Source organism: Camelus bactrianus, chromosome 23, assembly GCF_048773025.1.
Source record: "Camelus bactrianus isolate YW-2024 breed Bactrian camel chromosome 23, ASM4877302v1, whole genome shotgun sequence".
NCBI classification, from domain to species: Eukaryota; Metazoa; Chordata; class Mammalia; order Artiodactyla; family Camelidae; genus Camelus; species Camelus bactrianus.
Genome location: NC_133561.1, coordinates 22,710,610 through 22,730,245, shown reverse-complemented (window position 1 = coordinate 22,730,245; position 19,636 = coordinate 22,710,610). Strand labels below are relative to the sequence as shown.

General features: G+C 36.6%; 1 protein-coding gene across 5 annotated transcripts in view; it reads right to left on the bottom strand.

Annotated features, from left to right (window-relative positions):
• The window catches only part of HMCN1 (hemicentin 1), a 399,863-nt gene that overhangs the window by 76,033 nt on the left and 304,194 nt on the right, over nt 1-19,636 (bottom strand). For all 5 annotated transcript variants that reach the window (XM_074351803.1, XM_074351799.1, XM_074351801.1 and 2 more), the window contains 13 exons: nt 16,586-16,773; nt 14,717-14,813; nt 11,036-11,197; nt 10,227-10,340; nt 9,909-10,111; nt 9,531-9,612; nt 9,293-9,424; nt 8,795-8,944; nt 6,431-6,590; nt 3,970-4,094; nt 3,554-3,737; nt 2,853-2,950; nt 1,737-2,015 (listed from right to left, as the gene is read on the bottom strand). In XM_074351803.1, coding sequence (XP_074207904.1) covers nt 1,737-2,015; nt 2,853-2,950; nt 3,554-3,737; nt 3,970-4,094; nt 6,431-6,590; nt 8,795-8,944; nt 9,293-9,424; nt 9,531-9,612; nt 9,909-10,111; nt 10,227-10,340; nt 11,036-11,197; nt 14,717-14,813; nt 16,586-16,773 — 1,974 coding nt within the window. The remainder of the gene's footprint in view (nt 1-1,736; nt 2,016-2,852; nt 2,951-3,553; nt 3,738-3,969; nt 4,095-6,430; nt 6,591-8,794; nt 8,945-9,292; nt 9,425-9,530; nt 9,613-9,908; nt 10,112-10,226; nt 10,341-11,035; nt 11,198-14,716; nt 14,814-16,585; nt 16,774-19,636) is intronic.

Below are 19,636 nucleotides of genomic sequence, written 5' to 3'. Positions count from 1 at the left end.
TGCTGTGGATACAATACTACAGATTAGAAAAACTTTAAAATTCAACTCAAATTCATGTTCATACAAAATAAATTTATTAGAACTAGGGTACCAAAAAGATAATTCCTAGATGTTGTTATCATTTATCACTGGCACTATTTTAAAAGAGATGGATCACGACTGTAATAGGCCATGAAATAAACAGCAAGCCATTACAGGTAATTATAGCTCAGGAATTGGGATTCAGATAATTAGAGTGGTCTTACTTAACTGTAAAGATTTGAAGACAATGAAAACTAAACCCATCTTGTACTATTTTTAAAAGAGAGCTACATAAACACAGTAGTGTGTTTTTGCACCTTTAAACATCCATTGTTTTTACAAAAGCAATGGGCAAATGTTATGGAATTTTGCTATCATCTTTTTCTTGGGGAACATTAAAAGGAAACAATGACTAAGTAGAAGAAAAAATAGTACATTTGGAGACTGTTTCTGCATAAAACACATTTGTTATGTCTGGGAAGAAATAATTTCTCTCTTTTTTTTTGGTTATTTATACTTATAAATCACCTTTCTCAAGAGGATGTTAAGGAATCTATAAACACTTGGAGGAAACATTAAATGTGTTAGTCCAACTATTCCTAAGTTTAGGAATCACTTTAAAACAGATTTCCCTTACAATGATCCTTCAAATTTTCTATGAACATTTCCAGATTACTATTTCACAAGACAGCCAAAATAGCTGTTGGACAGCACCAAGGACTTGCTGAGTGAGTGAGTGAGTGAGTGAGTGAGTGTGAGTGTGTGTGTGTGAGTGTGTGTGTGTGAGTGTGTGTGTGTGTGTGTGTGTGTGTGTGTGTGTTTTAAATCAGGCACATAGTTTAGAACAAAGGTTCACAGCAGAGGACATAGCATCAAATAGCCTGAACTGGAATCCTGGCTCCAAATATTATTAGGTTAGTGGATTTGAGCAAATCTCTAAAATAAGTATATCACAAATAATTAAAATTGTAATAGGTACTATGAGAAAGATTATAGGGCATCCTGAAAACACTTGGCTAGACTCTTGCCAAAATTCTTATTGTTCCTTGTGAGACGCATTTTGTTAGAACGAAATGTAAGGAGCCTGAGGTTTTACCTCCATCACAGTGAAAAAAATAAACAAAACTCCCCGAAATTATTGATTATTGAAATAGTCAGGTCATTTCATTCATTTTCATTTCTCTTCCGAAGTCAAAATTTTTTAACAAGGAAAAGATGTGTTTCTCTTTATGCTATTTGTTTGCATGTAGAACATTGGAATACACATTTAAAATATTTATTTTAATGCAAACAAGAGTAAATAGACTAGACTATTTGAAATGACCATTACAACTATAATCTACAGACTGGATCATTTAAAAGCTGTTTGGAATAACATATAACAGTATAGATATTAAGCTTTTCCATTTAATTACTTTTATCAGATGTGAGTTTAGTTCTTGGAAAAAGTTAAAAAACTACTTATCAATTGGTTGTATGACTTTGTCAGTGACTAATGTTTTACAAGTATGAGTGTCCATTTTTTTAGATAGATAAGAAACAATAATTTAAATTTAACATACTTCAGGTAAAAGTAAACCTAGGTAAATTATAAAACAGAACCATGAAGTACAGTGAAGTTTTTACAAATTTTGTCCCATAGCAAATGACTCTAAGAATTATGCTTATTTATTAAGTCTTGATTATCATTTCCCAATTACTGAATGTTTACTTACCAAGGACCTTCAGGATAAAGTGTTTGCTTACTTCTCCAGCTTCATTTGAGGCAATGCAGGTGTACCTTCCAGAATCTTCAGTTTCTGCTTTGATGAGCTGAAGGACCATTCCTTGAGTGTTTATTGACAGATGGGTATCAAGTCCCAGAGGCTGGCCATCTCTAAGCCAGGTCATCCTGGGACTTGGGGTTCCATCGGTAAAGCATGTCATGGAGGTGGAACTACCTTTGACAATTGTGACCTCCTCTGTTCCCATCCCATTGTCCAGATTTGGTGGTACTATACAGAAAACAAAACAGGAAAAATTTATATGTCTGTTATAACTTGAGATCAATATAGATTAAAAAGTTTAAATGGTTCAATTAATTCTATGTATTTCTACAATCTATAAAGAATTTAAAATTGCATGTAATTAATTGATGACTTTACTATAAAAACATGTGTTATGCAGGCCAATTATTAACCTTCTAAAATATTAGCAATAAGACCTTAGGACTCTCTCCTTGTAGAATATGCTGAATTAAATGTGTTTTAGATTTAGGCCATTTTTAAACATCTTGGTTTTTCCCTTTAATAGGTTATCATATATGTTAGTCCAGAAGTACATTTCCAACCACTTAATGTGGAATAAATAAAATGACAAGTTCTACAGTAAGTTTTATATAATCCAACATAAATAATTTGCAGGCTATAGTAAATTGTTACTTAACTGTTCTGAAGTATTCCTGGGGATTGTGAAATCCAGACTAGCAAACCTTAATAATTCAGAAGTGGAATGTTTTGAGTCCTACCTGTAACTACACATACACACAGATATATAGTATATATGCACATATCCATTCATATTGTAAAGATTTTAACTTTCTCTTTGTAAGAAAAGACTACTCTTGTGTCTGGATTGACATGCTCTATAAATATTTTAGATTTCATTTAGTGCAAAATTCCAAGCTAGAAAAGTATTTTGACAGGATGGTATGCGCCAACCCGTATGGACCCCTTGGGAGAAAGTGCACTCTGCCCTTCTTCCTGACACACTCTGCACTCCTTCCTGACACGCTGACATTAAAATGACACTGGACACAGAGTATAGTACTAGGGTCACTTCTGGTGACATACCCAAAACTTGAAGACTGTAATGCTTATTATCCACCCCAGCTCTGTTGGAGGCCACACAAGTGTACAGAGCAACATCAGACACCTGAGCTCTCACAATCCTGAAAAACAGTTGGACCCCACATTTCATAATTTGATCTCATTCAACATATCCAAATACAATACTTGTGATTTACATAGAGTTTACAGAAGGTGATTTATTTGGGGAAATTTTAGTTATAAAGCTTATAACCATCCATCACATTATACAGATGCCTCAAATGCAATTTATTCTACAAAGTTGATTAGACACTAAGAGTAAGCCACTGAAAATACAGTGCAATTTGAGAGGTTAAGCATTTTTCAAATACGTATTAATAGAGAACAATGCTAGCATGAAAATCACAATTGTAATAAGCATCTTCTTATCATTTTGCCATATATAATTTTTGCTAAAATAGTAGTTATTGAAAAGTGGGTATGTGATGGCTGTATCTGTCTTTGAAAGACCTATTTTATGCAAACTTACTAATACACGAGCACTTAAATAAGAGTAATAAACCATCTCAATTTCACTTCTGCCATACTCCCTCTTCTAAAAAATACTGAAATGGAAACAAACACACAATAGTATAAAACACTTTAAAAACAGTTTAGAGGACGTTAAAAGTCTATAATCACAGTGACCTGAGCTGCCTAGCAAATCACACACAGTTAAATCTGACCTGATAACCTGCCCTCCAGACAGCAACCGGATGTGGGAGGACAGAGGCAGAGGAAGCCCATTCTTCAGCCAGTTAATCTGTGGTGGAGGCGTCCCTGTGGCTCTGCATTCAATATTTACTGATGTATCCACCAAAGCCATTAATTTCTCTGCTTCTTCTTTATTTCCCCTAATTGCAGGAGGAACTATGTCATGAAGAAAAGGAGAGAGAGAGAGAAGGCGGTGGGGGGGCATGTATTACTAGCTCAAATCATTTCAACTACATGTGCCCATACTTCTGCTTTGTATCCCAAAAGGAAACAAAGACATCTGATTTTAGAGCTAAATGTTTTAGACACCTACTGCTGGACCTTCAGAATTTCTTCTGATAGGTTCCTAAGGTAGCACAGTTAAAAGAGGGTGAAATTTCATATCTACCATAGACATTCAAGTTAAAAATTCGGTCTTCTTCTCCAGCAGGATTAGTAGCAACACACATGTATTTCCCCGTGTCAGATGGGAGAGCACCATCAATGTTTAACATGCTGCCATCTGCAGTCACCCTAGAGAAAAGATCATAACAGAGGCACGGAGATGATTTACATGGATCTAGTTCTGAAAACTCACTCCAGATTACTATGTTCTTTAAAAAAAAAAAAATACCACCCTAAAATGAATCTCCATCTTGGATGTAATGGTTCAAATCTTTTTCACTCAGTACACAGAAGCCTATTAAAGTCAGAGCTAGTGAAACTGATGGAGATTTCAGGCAACCAACTACACTTCTACAGTAATGGGTCTCATATATCCACTGCCTCCTTATGAGAAAAAAGGAAATGAACAAACTCATGTTAGGAACTTTTCTATCTGGGTCATAGGCAGACTTGTTTTTCTCAGAGTTAGAATGTTTTATCCTTAGTTTCCAACATAAGGTTTGAATTAAGTGAAAATTACAAAAATTCTGCTATAACAATTTGAGAATGTTAAAATGAGAAATTAAAGTAATAAAGTCCAGCTATAAACAACTTAGTAATACTCTTAGTGAGGAGTAGGATAGAATAATTTTTTTAAACAGTGACAACAACTTAGTAGTATGAATGGGTATTTCAGGGTCATAAAATTTTTTCTTCAAATTGCTAAAGCTTTTCCTTTGAATAACTTAATAGTGAATAATAACCATACAATTAAGGTCTCAACAATATTTATTACATTATTGATTCTCTTCGCACACCATTAATTATCAAATAAAACTTCCTCTGTTTTATAAAGAGATTAAATTGCCATCTACAGTTATTCTTACAATAGTGATTTCATTAGATTCTCCCAGTGTCAAAAGTAAATACTCCATTTCTACTATATTATGTTATCAAATATAGTTATTGAGAATTACAATTTTATTATCTGTGTCTATTTTACTTTTTCTTTTTCAAAATGTTGATTTTAAAATCCCATGAATTTAACCATATGAATAAACAAAACAGCAAGTTGCCATGACCAAAGGAAAGCAGTAAGTTGACTTTGGAAAAACTACTTTATTTGACTGACAAACTGGCCCACTGACAAACATATACATATTGTGGAGCTGGAAATAAATAATAAAGTAGTGGGGAGGGCATAGCTTAAGAGGTAGAGTGCATGCTTAGCATGCACGAGGTCCTAGGTTCAATCCCCAGTACCTCCTCTAAAAAAATAAACCTAGCTACCTCCCCACAAAATAAAAAAAAATAATAAAGTAGATATAAGAATAAGTATATTTGGGATCTTAATGTAAGAGAAGTGATAGATTTTAAATTCCTAGGAACAAATATTATCTTATAGAAGATAGTTAGGTCCCACCAACTATCTGGGACTTGGTTCGGAATAGGGTTGATATCAGCTGATTGAATAAAAATAATTAAATATTTGTTAACTATTCAGAAATGCTCACACCAGAGATATAAAACTCAAAATGTATCTCTAAACTGAAATACCATTTGACAATTTACCAAACCTTGTAAAGGAGACACATATCTAAATTTTAACATAAAATGACTTCAAAGAAAATAACATATTTATCTTTCTTTATATTATGTATCTTCAATTCATTGACTAGAAAATATATTCCAAATCCTTAAATTTAAAATATTGGTTCAAAATCATAAAGTTTGCAATATATTTAATAAATGCCTGCTTATGTATATATTCTTCCAATAGTTACAATTATTCTGGTATGTGTATGCAAGGAGGCCTTGTGATGAAATAAGGTAGAGGAGTGTAGAATTCTGGATTTGCCTTCTAAAGGCACTTGGTTTTGAAAGTAGCAGGAAGACCTTACCACATATTCATTCTATCTCTATGTGATTTGCAGCATGGGTAAAAGTGTCAGCGGAAAACAGGATTTGGACAAATCACTACAATGAATGAACCAGGTTACGATGATATTGTACCTTTTCTCAAAATGAGCCAAGCACTATGGCATGTTCGTTGGTTTGGTAATTTCAGGACACAAAATCATATTTAAGAGGTGCCTGATGAATCTTTCATAGGATAAAATTGGTTTGATGTTAGCAGGAAAGAACTAACTATCTTATGACATGACTTTGGCATAAACATTCTAAAATAAGGGGAATAAAATCTACAACAGTTAACTAGCACTCACAGGAATGAATGTGTGAAAAGATTTTATAACAGAGTTGATGGACAGGGAACACATACACACACATACACAAATACATGTTAGTGATTCTCCAAGGAGAATTTCTGTGTCCAACTCTCCAAAATTTTATCCTTTTTCTTTCTGAAAACAATGACAGCCAAGTTCCAAAGAGATCAAATTTGCTATTATTCATGTGAAATTTGATGCATAAAGGATTGCAGAAGACCTTATAATTAACGATGCAAAGATTCTCTTTACACATACCGGATTCTTTCTGTTTCACTGTTAGCTATGGGCTTTCCATCTCTAAGCCACTGAAGAAGTGGGGTAGGAATGCCATTTGCGTTGCAGACCAGCTCAGCATTTTCCCCGAGAAGGACGCTGACTTCACTTGGAATTTCAGCACCAGCAATATCTGGAGGAACTTTGGAGGAATACTTAAGACTTTCATTATCAAGGCACAAGAATATAAATTCTAATGAATACAGCAGAATCACAGAACAATATGCCATTTGTATTTCATATTCTTCTTAGATTGTGATTTAAGATCAAACTCATGTTATTGCTATAAATTATTTTAAAATGAGGAATAGGGTAGAGGAACCACTTCAATAGCCCTGTTATATTTGTAAGTTGATATAATTATTTGGTCATGGGAGTTGGTGACAAATCTACCTCATGGGCACCCTTCCTGGACAAATGGAATCACTCTTGGATTAAATCCTCAAAAGATGGCTCAGAATTAAAACAGTCCAGGAGAACCTGTTTTTACAAAATTTTGGCATAAAAGTCTGAGAAAAGTATTTAAGTTGGTTATTTATTTCTCTATAACATTATTTATTCTGAACAGCATATTTTGTTATTGGTTTCAAAAGTCAGTCATTTCTGTTCTCTTTTTCTAGCCGTCTTTGTTTTTCACTGTAATGATTCAGTGAAGAACTATGTGTAATAAAAGTATTGACAATAGTATTAGACAGAAACAAATCTAAATTCTTCCTCTAAATAATTAAGAGTGCTGTGTTGGAGGCAGTTCCCACCAGCTTGCAGGAGCCAATTTTCCACATCTTTCTGATTCCATGTTGAGTGCCACCACATTGGTAGCTTGAAATGGGTCACTGTGGGAAAATTTACACCACAGAAACTGACACACGATTAGTAGAAATCAAGACCTTCTGGTCTGCAAAGTCAGTTGTTAAATATTTACCAGCACACCACTGCATAATACCTCCAAATCCCACTTTAGTAGTCCGGAAGATCATCATAATTACACCAAGTCTGTAGAATTTAGATTTACTAAAGAAGTTGAATCAGTAAGAATGTCAATGAGACATCCTATAGTGAATGTCTAATATAGGAAAAGCACAGACTAGATCCTATGTGCATACATAAGTTCTAGTCCTAAGACATAATAACTTATATTAAAAAGTCTGGTAAAATCTTTGGTCATACCACAGACCCCATGATTGGCCTCTATTATTATTAATGCATTAAATATACTTAACATGCAATTTCTGATGGTGAATCTCTATATAGATACTTTTCCCTTTTTGCTTCTGAAATCTTAAAGCATCAATAATAGGAAAAACCACTGATAATCATAGATTATCTCAATTTTTCTTTAATTTCAATTTTTAGGTGATCAATTTTAACTAATTTTACTGTGGTGATCATTTTGCAATATATACATGTATCAAATCATTATGCTGCACACCTTAAACCTACACAATGTGATACGTCAATCAGATCTCAAATAAAACTGGAAAAAAATTTCAATTTTAGCTTTTAGCAGAGCACACAACAGGTATATAATATTCACAACTACATTTATAGCTTATGAGAAATTTTTTTCATAGTAACTGTAATAAAATTGAAAAAACCAAGCATTTCAACTTAGTTTCAAGTTAGATTTCCATTTCAATTTAAACATTTGGCCAAAAGTAACAACCAAAGGCTTACTGAAAATCAAAATGATGCAAATTCTCCCTGCAGTGTGCAATCCTATGCTGGAACGTAGTAGGTGGTAATTGAATATTTGTTGGATAAATTAACAGCTCCTAAATGAGTGTAAGATTCACGCCACCCCAAACAGTATAAGATTCGTGATTACTTAAAATTTACTCAATCCACAACCAGTAGTTAGAACTCTCCTTATGAATTAAATCTTACTTATCTATGTAAATAGGAACAGACCTATAGGCTTAGTATCAAAATAAGTTATGCCAGTTTTAAATAAGTCATTCATTAGGATACTCATATATGAAGGCAATCATTTCAGGAACCATGAGAATAGATTTTGAAATTTCTACTATTCTTTTCCCCACATTTATGTTCATTTTCATGAAAATACTGTCTACTGGTAAATGTAGGACAGAAAATTGACAATATTTTTTGTTTATCTAAAGTTATTTCTTAAGATACTTTATAAGTCAAATCATTATGCTGTACACCCTAAATGTAATAGTTCTTTACATCTATTATATCTCAATAAAATGCAAAAAGAAAAAATATCCAAAACATGCAAAAATATTTTGAATCAATTATACATGATCTATTTAGATGTGCACTTACTCTGTACTATAGATAGAATGGGATAAAAAAAATTGACAGGTCGTAGTGTACACCACATACCTTGAATCGAAAGTGTATAATTTTTCTGTGCTCTCCCCTCCATATTTGATGCAATGCATGTATAGTTTCCACTATCTGAATGCTGAGACCGAGCAATTTGGAGTTTGCTACCTCCAGACAAAATATGAACTTCAAGTGAGACAGAATTTTCTAGAGGTGGAAACAAAGCAAAACAAAACATAAAAGAGCTTTTATTTTCACATCTCTGCAGTTCACCATAAAAATGTCTTACTTCATGTGATAAATGTATTTCTTAAAAGTTCTTCCTTTGGATTTTTTATTTTAAACGAGAGCCTCTTTTGAAGAAGGAAAAGAGAAAAAATCTCTATAAAATGAATAATCACTTTATGAGTCTATTTTGTAAGCTTGTATTATGGTATACTAGGCCTTCTGAACTGAACACAGCTATGTGTGTAACACGGAACATGTACTAGTTTATTAATCTAGTGAATTAAGAGCAAAAGAAAAGAATCATTAAAAAATGCACAGCTACATTACCTATGGGTTTGTGGTTCTTCAACCACGCTATCGTGGGAGGTGGGATTCCAGCGGCGTCACATGTTAAGGTCACAGGATTGCTGATTGTCTCCACAATGACTTCTTTTCCAGGCCCATCAATACTGGGTGGCACTGTAAAAAGACAGAAGATCATGTGTCCTCATTCAGCGAATTCAGGACACTTTCTTTCATTTGCATATCTGGGGGAAAAAGACTTGTATTAGAGGCAGATGCTCACCATATACATTGAGGTGGAAATTTTTATCATCCCGTCCTGCTACATTTATAGCTCTACATACATACTGGCCTGTGTCAGATACCTAAAAGAAAAAGATACTATTGTATGTGCTCCATTAAGTTACAGATGACCAATCACACTGGTCAAGTGTTGATTAAATCATCAGTCATCTTTCTGTGCCGATGCCCCAGTCCTAATTGCCTTCTACAACCCTGCTTTTTTTAAAAATGAAAAATGAGGAGGATAATGGCAGTGATGATGTTATTGTTTAGTGAAAATAAATTTTTCACTGTAGTAATGGGAATATGCAACTTTCAATGCTCTCTTCCATAATCCCACCAAGGAGTCATGACACACAAACAAGAATGAAAGATGCACCTGAGCTTTCTTGATGTGCAGCATCTGTCCATCTGCCAAAACCTCCAGGTGAGGAGACTCTGTTACCATCCGCCCATTCTTGTACCAGGTGATGATGGGAGGTGGGACAGCGTTTGATTCACACTCCAATGACACTGAGGTCCCCTCTCTTACATTAACTACAGAAAGAGATTCGCTGCCATGATCTTTAATGCTTGGGGGCACTGAAGGAAGAAAATAAGAACAGAGAATTTCTTTTTTTCATTACGATGCTCAGATAGAGAATACCTAATACCAGCTTATAAATAAAAGAATCTTCTGCGAATAGCAAAAACAAACCGTAAACGGTCAGGGAAACTTTTTTCTTGCTTTCACCAGCTTGGTTGATAGCTATACAGGTGTATTCGCCACCGTCAGATACCTTGGCCCGGATGATCTGTAAGGTTCGACCACCTGGGGGCAAATAGAAAACAAACTGAAGAGTGGCATAGAGGGTGTTGTAGTAACCTTTTTAATCAGTAAGATAAATGGCAAAATATATCCTTTTCCTTAAAGGAAAGTTTGTATAGAAGCATTTCATATTTAAAATGAAAGAACTGAATCAGTTTCCTTTGACCCTTCCTTTATTATTTATTCTACTTCAGAAGAAATTAATAAAATTTTCTCTCCAGTAGCCAAACATGGGGAGTAAAACTGACTGATGTAGATTCTAGTGAGCAAACAGTAATTGTACTAGAGTGAAAATATATTAACAAGTATTTTCTGGGTTTAAATCTCCCACAGTGCAGAAGTGGCTCTCCGTCCGTAGGTCTGTTTATCCTCAAGAAGCTTTAGGACTGATGAAAAGCCACCAGTGAATTTATGCAAAGAAAGCCCTATTTACTGGTCTACCACCTCCAAGGAATTACTCAGCAGTTCTGTCTCTCAATTTCACAATTTCTTGAAGTAGAGCCCGGTACTATACATTCCTGCTAAAATCACAGAAGTCTATACAATCTGACCCCAAATGGCTGAGAGGCATTCAATGTGAACAAAGAAACAGAGCAAGACAAAAGTCTGGAAAGAGACTAAGTTGACATGCCATTTGTATTAAAATTAAAGAACAACGAGAAAGCGTTGCCCACTTGTAAGAGTATCAGGCTCCTCACCAGGCACGATGAGAGCATTTGTGTTTAGCTTGATGGGCTGCTCATTCTTGAGCCAGCTGAGATCGGGAGGTGGAAAACCAGACACCTCACAGGTCAGAGAGATGAAATTGTTCACCACAACAGTGAGATTTTCAGGGTTGGGACCAATGACACTTGGAGGAACTGTAATAGAAATATATTAAAAAGTGAAATCTGATATTATCAGTAACACATACCCTAATTTATTAATATAAGACCAACCATCGCACTCTGCTAAAGCAGTGAATTAATGATACTCTTAATTATTTCACTGTCTTTCTTCTTAGAATTCCCTAATGCCTTCATCAAACCCATGCCCATCAGTTCTGTATTTCCCAGCTGGAAGAAAATACTAGAATTTTCAAAGGCAAGTAGAAAAGGAGGAAGTAGCAAAGACAACTTTGAGAATCAGAGACTGGAAAGGCAAGATGTAAACAAGCATGGTGGGGGAGTGTCCCAAAAGCCAAAAGAAGAAAATTTTTGAAAGAGTCAAATGCTCAAGAATGTCAACCGCTCAAGAGTGAGAAAGCTGAAGTTGGGAAAATGCCGGTTGGACTTCTGATGTCATCTCATGAACTCAGTGAGGAGTTTCATCGGAGTTGTGGGGATGGAACCGGGTGTGCGGTGGTGGGAGAGGAGAGTGGGGGTAAGGAATGGAAACAGTAAATATATACAGCTATCAGGGCAGGAGGCTTTGAAAAGGGGGAAAAGGGGAGGCAGCTGATGAGAAATATGAGGTCTAAGGGAGAGGTTTTTTCCCCTTAACTAAAGAGGGAAGAGACAAGTACATTTATGCACTCTTGGGGAGAAGCTAGTGAAAGTGAGGATTTCAATACTGAAAAGGAAGCGTCTGTGTGATTTTTGAAAAGGCAGCAACCAGGGATCTAGAGTTAAGTTAGTCTTTGGTCTCTGGCAGGTGGAGAAGTGCCTCTACCTTGTGTTGTAACAAAGGAAGGACAAAGTGGCGGTAACAGGTAAGCTAGCATTTTTGACTTGATGGTAGGAATTTGCAGTGGTTTCTGGGATATGCCTTCTCTTTTCCCTGTAGAACAGGAGGTAAGGGCATGTACGGGGTAAAAGTGAGAGTGAAGGTGAGACTGTTATTAACTGAATATTCCCCCCCCGACCCAATTCATACTCTGAAGCCCTAACTCCCAGCGTGATTGTATTTAAAGGGCCTTTAAGGAAGTTTCAAAGTTAAATGAGGTCATTGCGGGGTTGCCCTGATCCTGTAGGATTATTGTCCTTATAAAAAGAGACCCGCGTGAGCTTCCTCGCTTTTCTGTCCAGGCGTGATCACTGGAGAGGCCTTGTGAGGACCAAGTGGTCATCTGCAAGCCGGAAAGAACCTTCACCAGAAACTGAACTCTGCTGGAACCTTGATCTTGGACTTCCCATGCTCCAGAATGCTGAGAAAATGAACTTCTGTTGTTTAAGCCATGTGGTCTCTGGTGTTTTGTTATGGCTACTGGAGCTGATGAAAACAGGGACCATCTGACATCCAAGGAGAGGGGAGGTGGTGAGACAGAGGCACTGTGGAGTAGAGACACGAGGAGGAGCCCAGGCAGTATGGAGGGCTCAGTGCAAGCTTGTACCTATGAATTTGCAGTGACACCAGTATTCCTGGCACCCAGAGTTCCTCCAGCCATGATTAGCTACCTGGGTGCATGCACGGGATTTAGTGAGAGGTAACACAGCAAAGCAGCCAAGTTTACAACCTCCAGATTCAGACCACCGCAGTTAACATCCTGGTTCTGCATTTGCCAGATGTGTAACTATGGGCCTGTTACTTACCCTCACTGAGCCTCGGTTTTTTCCCCTTGGTAAAAGAGGTATAAAATAGTACCAACCAGCTGGGGTTATCGAGATAATCAAATCAAATCAATAAATAAAACACTTGGCTCAGCGCCTGGTCACTATCAAGCAGTCAGCACGTTGTGTCGCTGAATGCACAGCTGAGCTTTTATGGAGCAAGAGAACTGAGAAGACGTGGGCCCAGCAGAAGGGACTGATACAGTGTTCCCTGAAAGCTAAGCTGGATGTGAAGGAAAGGAAAGACACAGAGGGCTGGAAAAAACTCCGAAGGTCAGAGTCCAAAAGAAGCGAGCATTGTTGTAGGAAAAGATAACAAATGGGATTTTTAAATGAGAATAATTTAAATTGTTTCTTCCCCAAATGAATTTCCCAATATTTAAGTATGGGTTCCTGGCTGCAGTCAGGAGCTCAAGATGCCATGAACGGATGAAAGGGGAAACCCCCTCCTGAACTCTAATTCTTAGAGGTTAACACTAGAGGCTGCTGCTTTTCAAGTCACACAAGGCTCCCAGTTCAGGCGTTTTTGCTGTGTATGAAGAAGAGGAAACAGGTATCAGGGAAATAAAATAAAGGAACAACAAGTATTTATTTAGTGACTACCACGACTTGAGGGTCTAGGAAGACCACGAGCTGTCAGAATGACCATTTGCCTACAGCACTGATGATAAAGGTATGGGACAGAGGTGAAGACACACACACATAAAGGTCATAAGGTAACATATGTAACTGCTAAAACTGGGGTATTGAACAAGATGCTTTTGATAACCTAAGGGAGGAAAAATTAATTCTGCCTTGGGGAATCAGGAAAAATCATCATTTTTATTTTTCACCATTTGTTCTACTGCACTTTACAGATGAGAATGTGTGCTTTCACAATGATTATATTTGTTTAATTCATTCCTCCTGGGAGTTCACAACACATTGTTTCTGTTTGGGTCAGAGTTACTCATTAAAAAAAAAAAATCTTGCCAAGCACTGGGAATACAAAGATAAAAGTGCTTCAGGTATCTCCTGCAGAAACACGCAACATTGCTGGACACCAGTACTCCCTACGTATCACACCAAAAAAGAATGTCCATTACGCTAAACAGAAGTCTCCTGAAGGAAGACATTTTTCATGAAATGTCAAATTCCAGCTATTTCCAAAATGAGCTACTAGAATTTTGCCTATGAGTCACACATGTAACAAAAATCTCTTATAATAGTTGTTCACTATTTTCAATTTAATATTCTGGAAGCAGCTGGGCATCATGAAAATAAAACTATTTAAGGTAGTCCTCCAACTGCTGTTTTAGCCAAAAATTAGTATTTACAGAGTGTCTACCATTTATCATGAACTTAAAATCTGATGAATGAATTAGGTGTACTGATGGTTTTCAGGAATTATTTAACTCCACAAAAGTGACTTTTTCTTCAGGGAGCATATTAGGTACTGGAGGACGTAACTCAACATGAATTCTACAACTTAGGGCTGAAGCTGGTTCCAGTCAGAACTAATGGATATATATATATTTTTAATGAGTAGAAGAGCTATATTTGGTTCTAACTTTATATAAATTTGTAATCTTTGGGATTTCAAATTTTGATTTTGTTTTACTTTCAAATAGGTAGGAGTAATTACTTTCTCTTGAGGGACTGAAATAGTATAAAAACAGACTTCCTAAAAGATTTGTACTTTGTAAATTCTACAAGCTGTGGTGGGAAGAAAAAGGGAGAGAGACTGAATGAACGCAGGCTCCACACATTGTTCAAGTTAAGAAATACAAAATAAGCCAACATAATCTAAAACACAGTTTTCCTGCTTTTTCAAGTATACCCTAACAGATGTTTTTGGAAATGAGCTCTTACCATGAACATTGAGGTTAAAATATTTTTTGGCACTTCCAGCTGTGTTCTCAGCAATACACACATACCTGCCGATATCTGTTATTCGAGTATTTAGAATCTAAGGGGAAAAAAATGAAGACATTCCAACTGAAATTTTTTATAAAGCAACTTGTCAACTTTTGAGAAGAAACAATACATATTCTTTCTAGTTGATACCAGATGAACATAAGAAAAAAATTTTGTATGTAATCGTGCTGATGTTGGCTTTTATTAGTCAAGTCAGTCAAATAAATATTTGTAAAGATTACTAGTCAGAAAAGGCAATTTTACACATACTTGTGGTATACTGACTACTAAACGTCCCCAATCATTCTCCCACTTTCCTAGCCATACCCCCGGCAATGTGACTTTGAACTTCCTCCCATCAGGAAGTGGGGTAAAGATGTGGAATTCGTGTTGGTCTTGTGACTGGCTTCAACCAAATAGAACGTCATGGGGGCGACAGTGTTCCATTGCAAATCTAGGCCTGAAAAGGCATTGCGCATTTCTCCTCACTCGTTTGGAACCCTGCCATCGCCATGGGAGGGAGCCAGGATTAGCCTGCTAGAGGGTGAGAGGTCACATGGGCAAGAGTCAACCCTGTTAGTGCAACTGAGGCCTCAGACATGTGTGAGCACCCTCTTACTCAATCCACAGGATACGGACAATTAGTAAGACTGAGACCAAAGCAATCACCCAGCAACTAGAAGAGCTGTGAGCTAAACAAACGCTTACTGGTTTAAATCATTGTTTTGAAGTGGTTCATTTCATGCAGTAACAGTTAATATAGTAGTTATATTTTCTTTTTCATTATGCAGAAATTTCTATCCACTTATGTATCTTTTGGCCCAAGACACAGAAACCTTTCAGTATTTTGCTCGAGGTGGTATGATCATCAAATAGAAAAAGTCACTGATGTTTAGAAGATACTTTGATAATTCAAGGTTATTTACAGGCAGTGAACCTAATTCTTTTTTTTAAATAAAGAACTCCATGAACTCTGTACTGTGTTGGATATACTGATAGTGATGCTTAGATTCTTGGGTTTATAAAACATCATTTATATGTTCAAGAAATAATTTATTAGGTTGTATCCTAACAAAAGAGAGTTGGTGTTACTTCTACAAGTGCCTAACTTCCTTTTAGGACACTTGAAAAAGACAGACATGCCCGTAAGTGAACAATAACTCTGGATATTTATGTGATTTGCATTATTATTTATTATTATCAATTCTTTGCAATATAGGACACATTTTAGCGTCTAGGGACCCTTATATCACCTAGAATTTTACTATCAGAAATATGCAATGCAAAGGATTATAATAATTTGCTTTTTTTTTGACGTATAGTCGGTTACAATGTGTCAATTTCTGGTGTACAGCATAATGTCCTAGTCATGTATATATATTCATATATTTGTTTTCATATTTTTTCACTAAAGGTTATTTATTAAAAGATGCTATACAGAAGAAATTTGTTTTTTATCTATTTTTATATATAGTGGTTATCACTGGCAAATCTCAAACTCCCAAATTTATCCCTTCCCATCCCCTTTCCCTCTATAATAATTTGCTATTAATGTGGTTTTTATCATAAAGGCCATATTGCAGTAAATTTACGGCAGAGGTATGTGTGTTTAATGTACAGATAACTTCTGGAAGAATATGTTAATCAGAGGTAACTGGTCACCTCTGATGGGGGAATAAAATGAAGAAGAATTTTATATCTTTCTTATAGTTAGTGATTTTTACAAATATATATAAACCAATAAAAGTAAGCTTAAATTTTAAAGGGACAAGTATAAAATACAAAGTCAAATAGCTATTTTAAAATTAGATTTTTTACTTTTACCTGCAGAATTCTTCCATTGGGTAGAAATTTATGATGCTCATCCTCTAGCAAGGGCTGCCCATCTTTTTGCCAGGAATTCCTTGGTGCAGGGCTGCCACTGGAGAGACACTCCATCAGCACACTCTTGTCCACCAGCACGGTGACCTCCTCAGGGAGATCACTATTTGCTCCCTTGATAACTGGCGGCACTGATGAGAGATTGCAACAAAGAGATAATGACGGGAAATAAAGTCTCTTCTAAGTTATTCTCATTTTCTGACAACTTTAGGAAGTTTTAGAAAATAGAGGAGCAAAAGTTTAAGAAGAAACCATGATCCTGAAGTAACATTTTACACTAATAAATGAGGGTTGTCATAAAAATTATGTGAATTTGGTTTTATTCTCTTCCCTCTCTTCACCTATTCTGGACTAATTCTTCCCACAGCTTCATTCCCATTAAGAATCCCAATTCTTCCCCAATATACCTTGTCTGGTTTCTCTCTCAGCCCCTTCCACTGTGCCCTCTGGGTTTGCAAGCATACTTGCAAGTAGCATCCGCACAAATTAGTAATTAAGTCTACTTGGTCATCTAGATGAACCAAGTAAATCTTTATAGTGTATTTAAAATGTACAGATTTGGTCTCATCTGCAAGGGAATCGTCTGGGTTACTCAGAGTGTGTTTCCCCAGACTCAGTACCAGTGGTATCATGGTAAGTATCACCTGGGAGCTTGGCTACAAATGCAGATTTTGGGGGCCAATTCAGACTTCCTCAAAGGGCATCCCTAGAAGGGGCCAAGAAATTTGTATTTTAACAAACTCTGCAGGTGATCCATACGCACACTGAAGTTTGGGAAGTCACGCTCTACATCTTTCTACATATAATTCATTCTCTTTTAAAATAATACTATAGAATCAATTCAGGTTCATGTCCACCTGATGTTGGACTAGTCAGTTATGAAAAATCACATATAACCCACAGAATTTAAAAAAATGGAAATGTTCAACTAGGAATGCCCATATTGGCTGCTTTTGTAAATATAGGAATTCATTTTCAAAGTGAATAATCATTTTGTTCTGTTTTGAAAGCTCAGTTATTTTGTTTCAATCTCTTGAAATGTACCATATCTTTATCAATCAGGGAAGACCCTATGTTTAAGGCAGATGCCTTCTTGTAGTGTTTGGGCCTCTCAAAACTAAACTGAAAATCTACGGGGAAAATAAGGCTACAAGGCCCGTAACAGAATTTCAGGGTTATTTTGAATGCATATTTTCACACTCAAAGTTACATGATTTTTACTACACTTTAGATAACATAACATATATAGTTTGAACTGCCAATTAGTAAATACTAAACTTGAATTTCAGATTAAGTGAGGCTATCACGACTCCCACACCAAGAAAACTAATCAAGTGAGATGCTGGGACATAAAGAGTCTATGTTTTCTTCAACTTTTACCTGGAGCTGAACCATTAGGAGCTACCTGGTGATGCACTGCAAGTCCAAGGTGTGACCTGCAGAGGCCTCCACCAAAGCGCTTTGCTCTGACCTGCCCCACCACCTGGGTTACATCACTCAGAATTGTACTCAGTGGCACAGAGGAGGTGAGCATCAAACATTGTGAAACATCCTTAATTTAGACAGACTTTGTGAGCCATTTTTCCTTTTTTTTTTTTTTAACATTTTTTATTGATTTATAATCATTTTACAATGTTGTGTGTGAGCCATTTTTCTTGCTTTGTTCCTACCACTTTAAACTCATCTCCAACATGTTTTCCAACCTCCTAATTAAAAGTAACCAAACGAAGGCATGAACATCTCCCCTTGACTACCTAATCCCTAGACTTCACTTCAATTGAACCAAATCCCAGTCCTTCCGAAACGATACTATCTTGCTACTTTATCAGAGCCTTCCACTCTGTCCTAAACTCCTTCCAAACTTAGGTCAGATTAAGCCAGGTGGTCTAGGATACTCCATCACAGTTCCGGATGTTAGCACTGATTTTAATTGTCTTCTCTTCCCTTTTCCTTTTCCTTATCACTACCTTGTAGACTTGAAAATCGATGTTGATGACCCATCCCACCCTAATGTCACCTCTACCTGACTTCAGTCAGCCATAGACATAGACACACTTAAGACCATTCAACATGAACACCCCTTCCTCGTGCAAGTTTATAAACCCCCTGAAGGGCTGATGTCTACTGTATATACCGCTGTATCCTTAGTGTACAGTTCCTGGCACATTGTGAGCTAGCGATAGATATTTGTCAAATAAATGAATGTTGAATTCTTGTGTTTTCTCTCTTCCCACCTCTTTTCGGGCTTCCTCTGTAAGCTGGCTCTTTGTTTTCACTGTAAATTCTAGCCCTTTCACCCCTTCCCCCTTACAATCAGTCTATCAGCCTCCCTCCAAGCTCATGTTTCCTCTTGTCCTGCCTTGATCTCATAGTGGGTCATTTCAGTGATGCTCTGACTCACTGCACATTCTATGTCTCTTGCCCTCTAGTGCTTCTGCAACGTGTACTGTGTTACCTGGTGGTACTGCCCCCACAAGCACCTCCTCCCCAACACTTAGGTCACATCATCTAATTTTTTCCTACCTCTGACCCCAAGTTAATGAGGGTGGGCAATGACTAAGCCAATAGCTCCAACTTCAGTGTCTGATTGTCTGTTGCATCGCCCACAGTGGCAATTACTAACATTCTCTATTTTCCACAGGCCCAAATACCACCCCTACCATGCTTTCTCTTGTTCTCATACTAAAGGAAAAGATTAAACACAGTTGATATGCACCCCCACATATCCCTTCTTACATCCCAATGAATGGTAATTCACTACCACGAAATGCCCGTTGGCCTCTCTTGGCTCCTTAATTGCATTTTCACCTGTTCAAAGACCTGACTCCATCAATCCTTGCACCCTCCTCCCATCCACACGCACACTTGAAACTTTATTTTGTCCCCTTGTTTGGATCGTTTGATTGGTCTCTAAACAAGCTCAACTCTGTCTTAAATGTATTTTTTCAAATAAGCTGTTTATCCTAAAACATGATTCTACCTCTTATGCCTCTA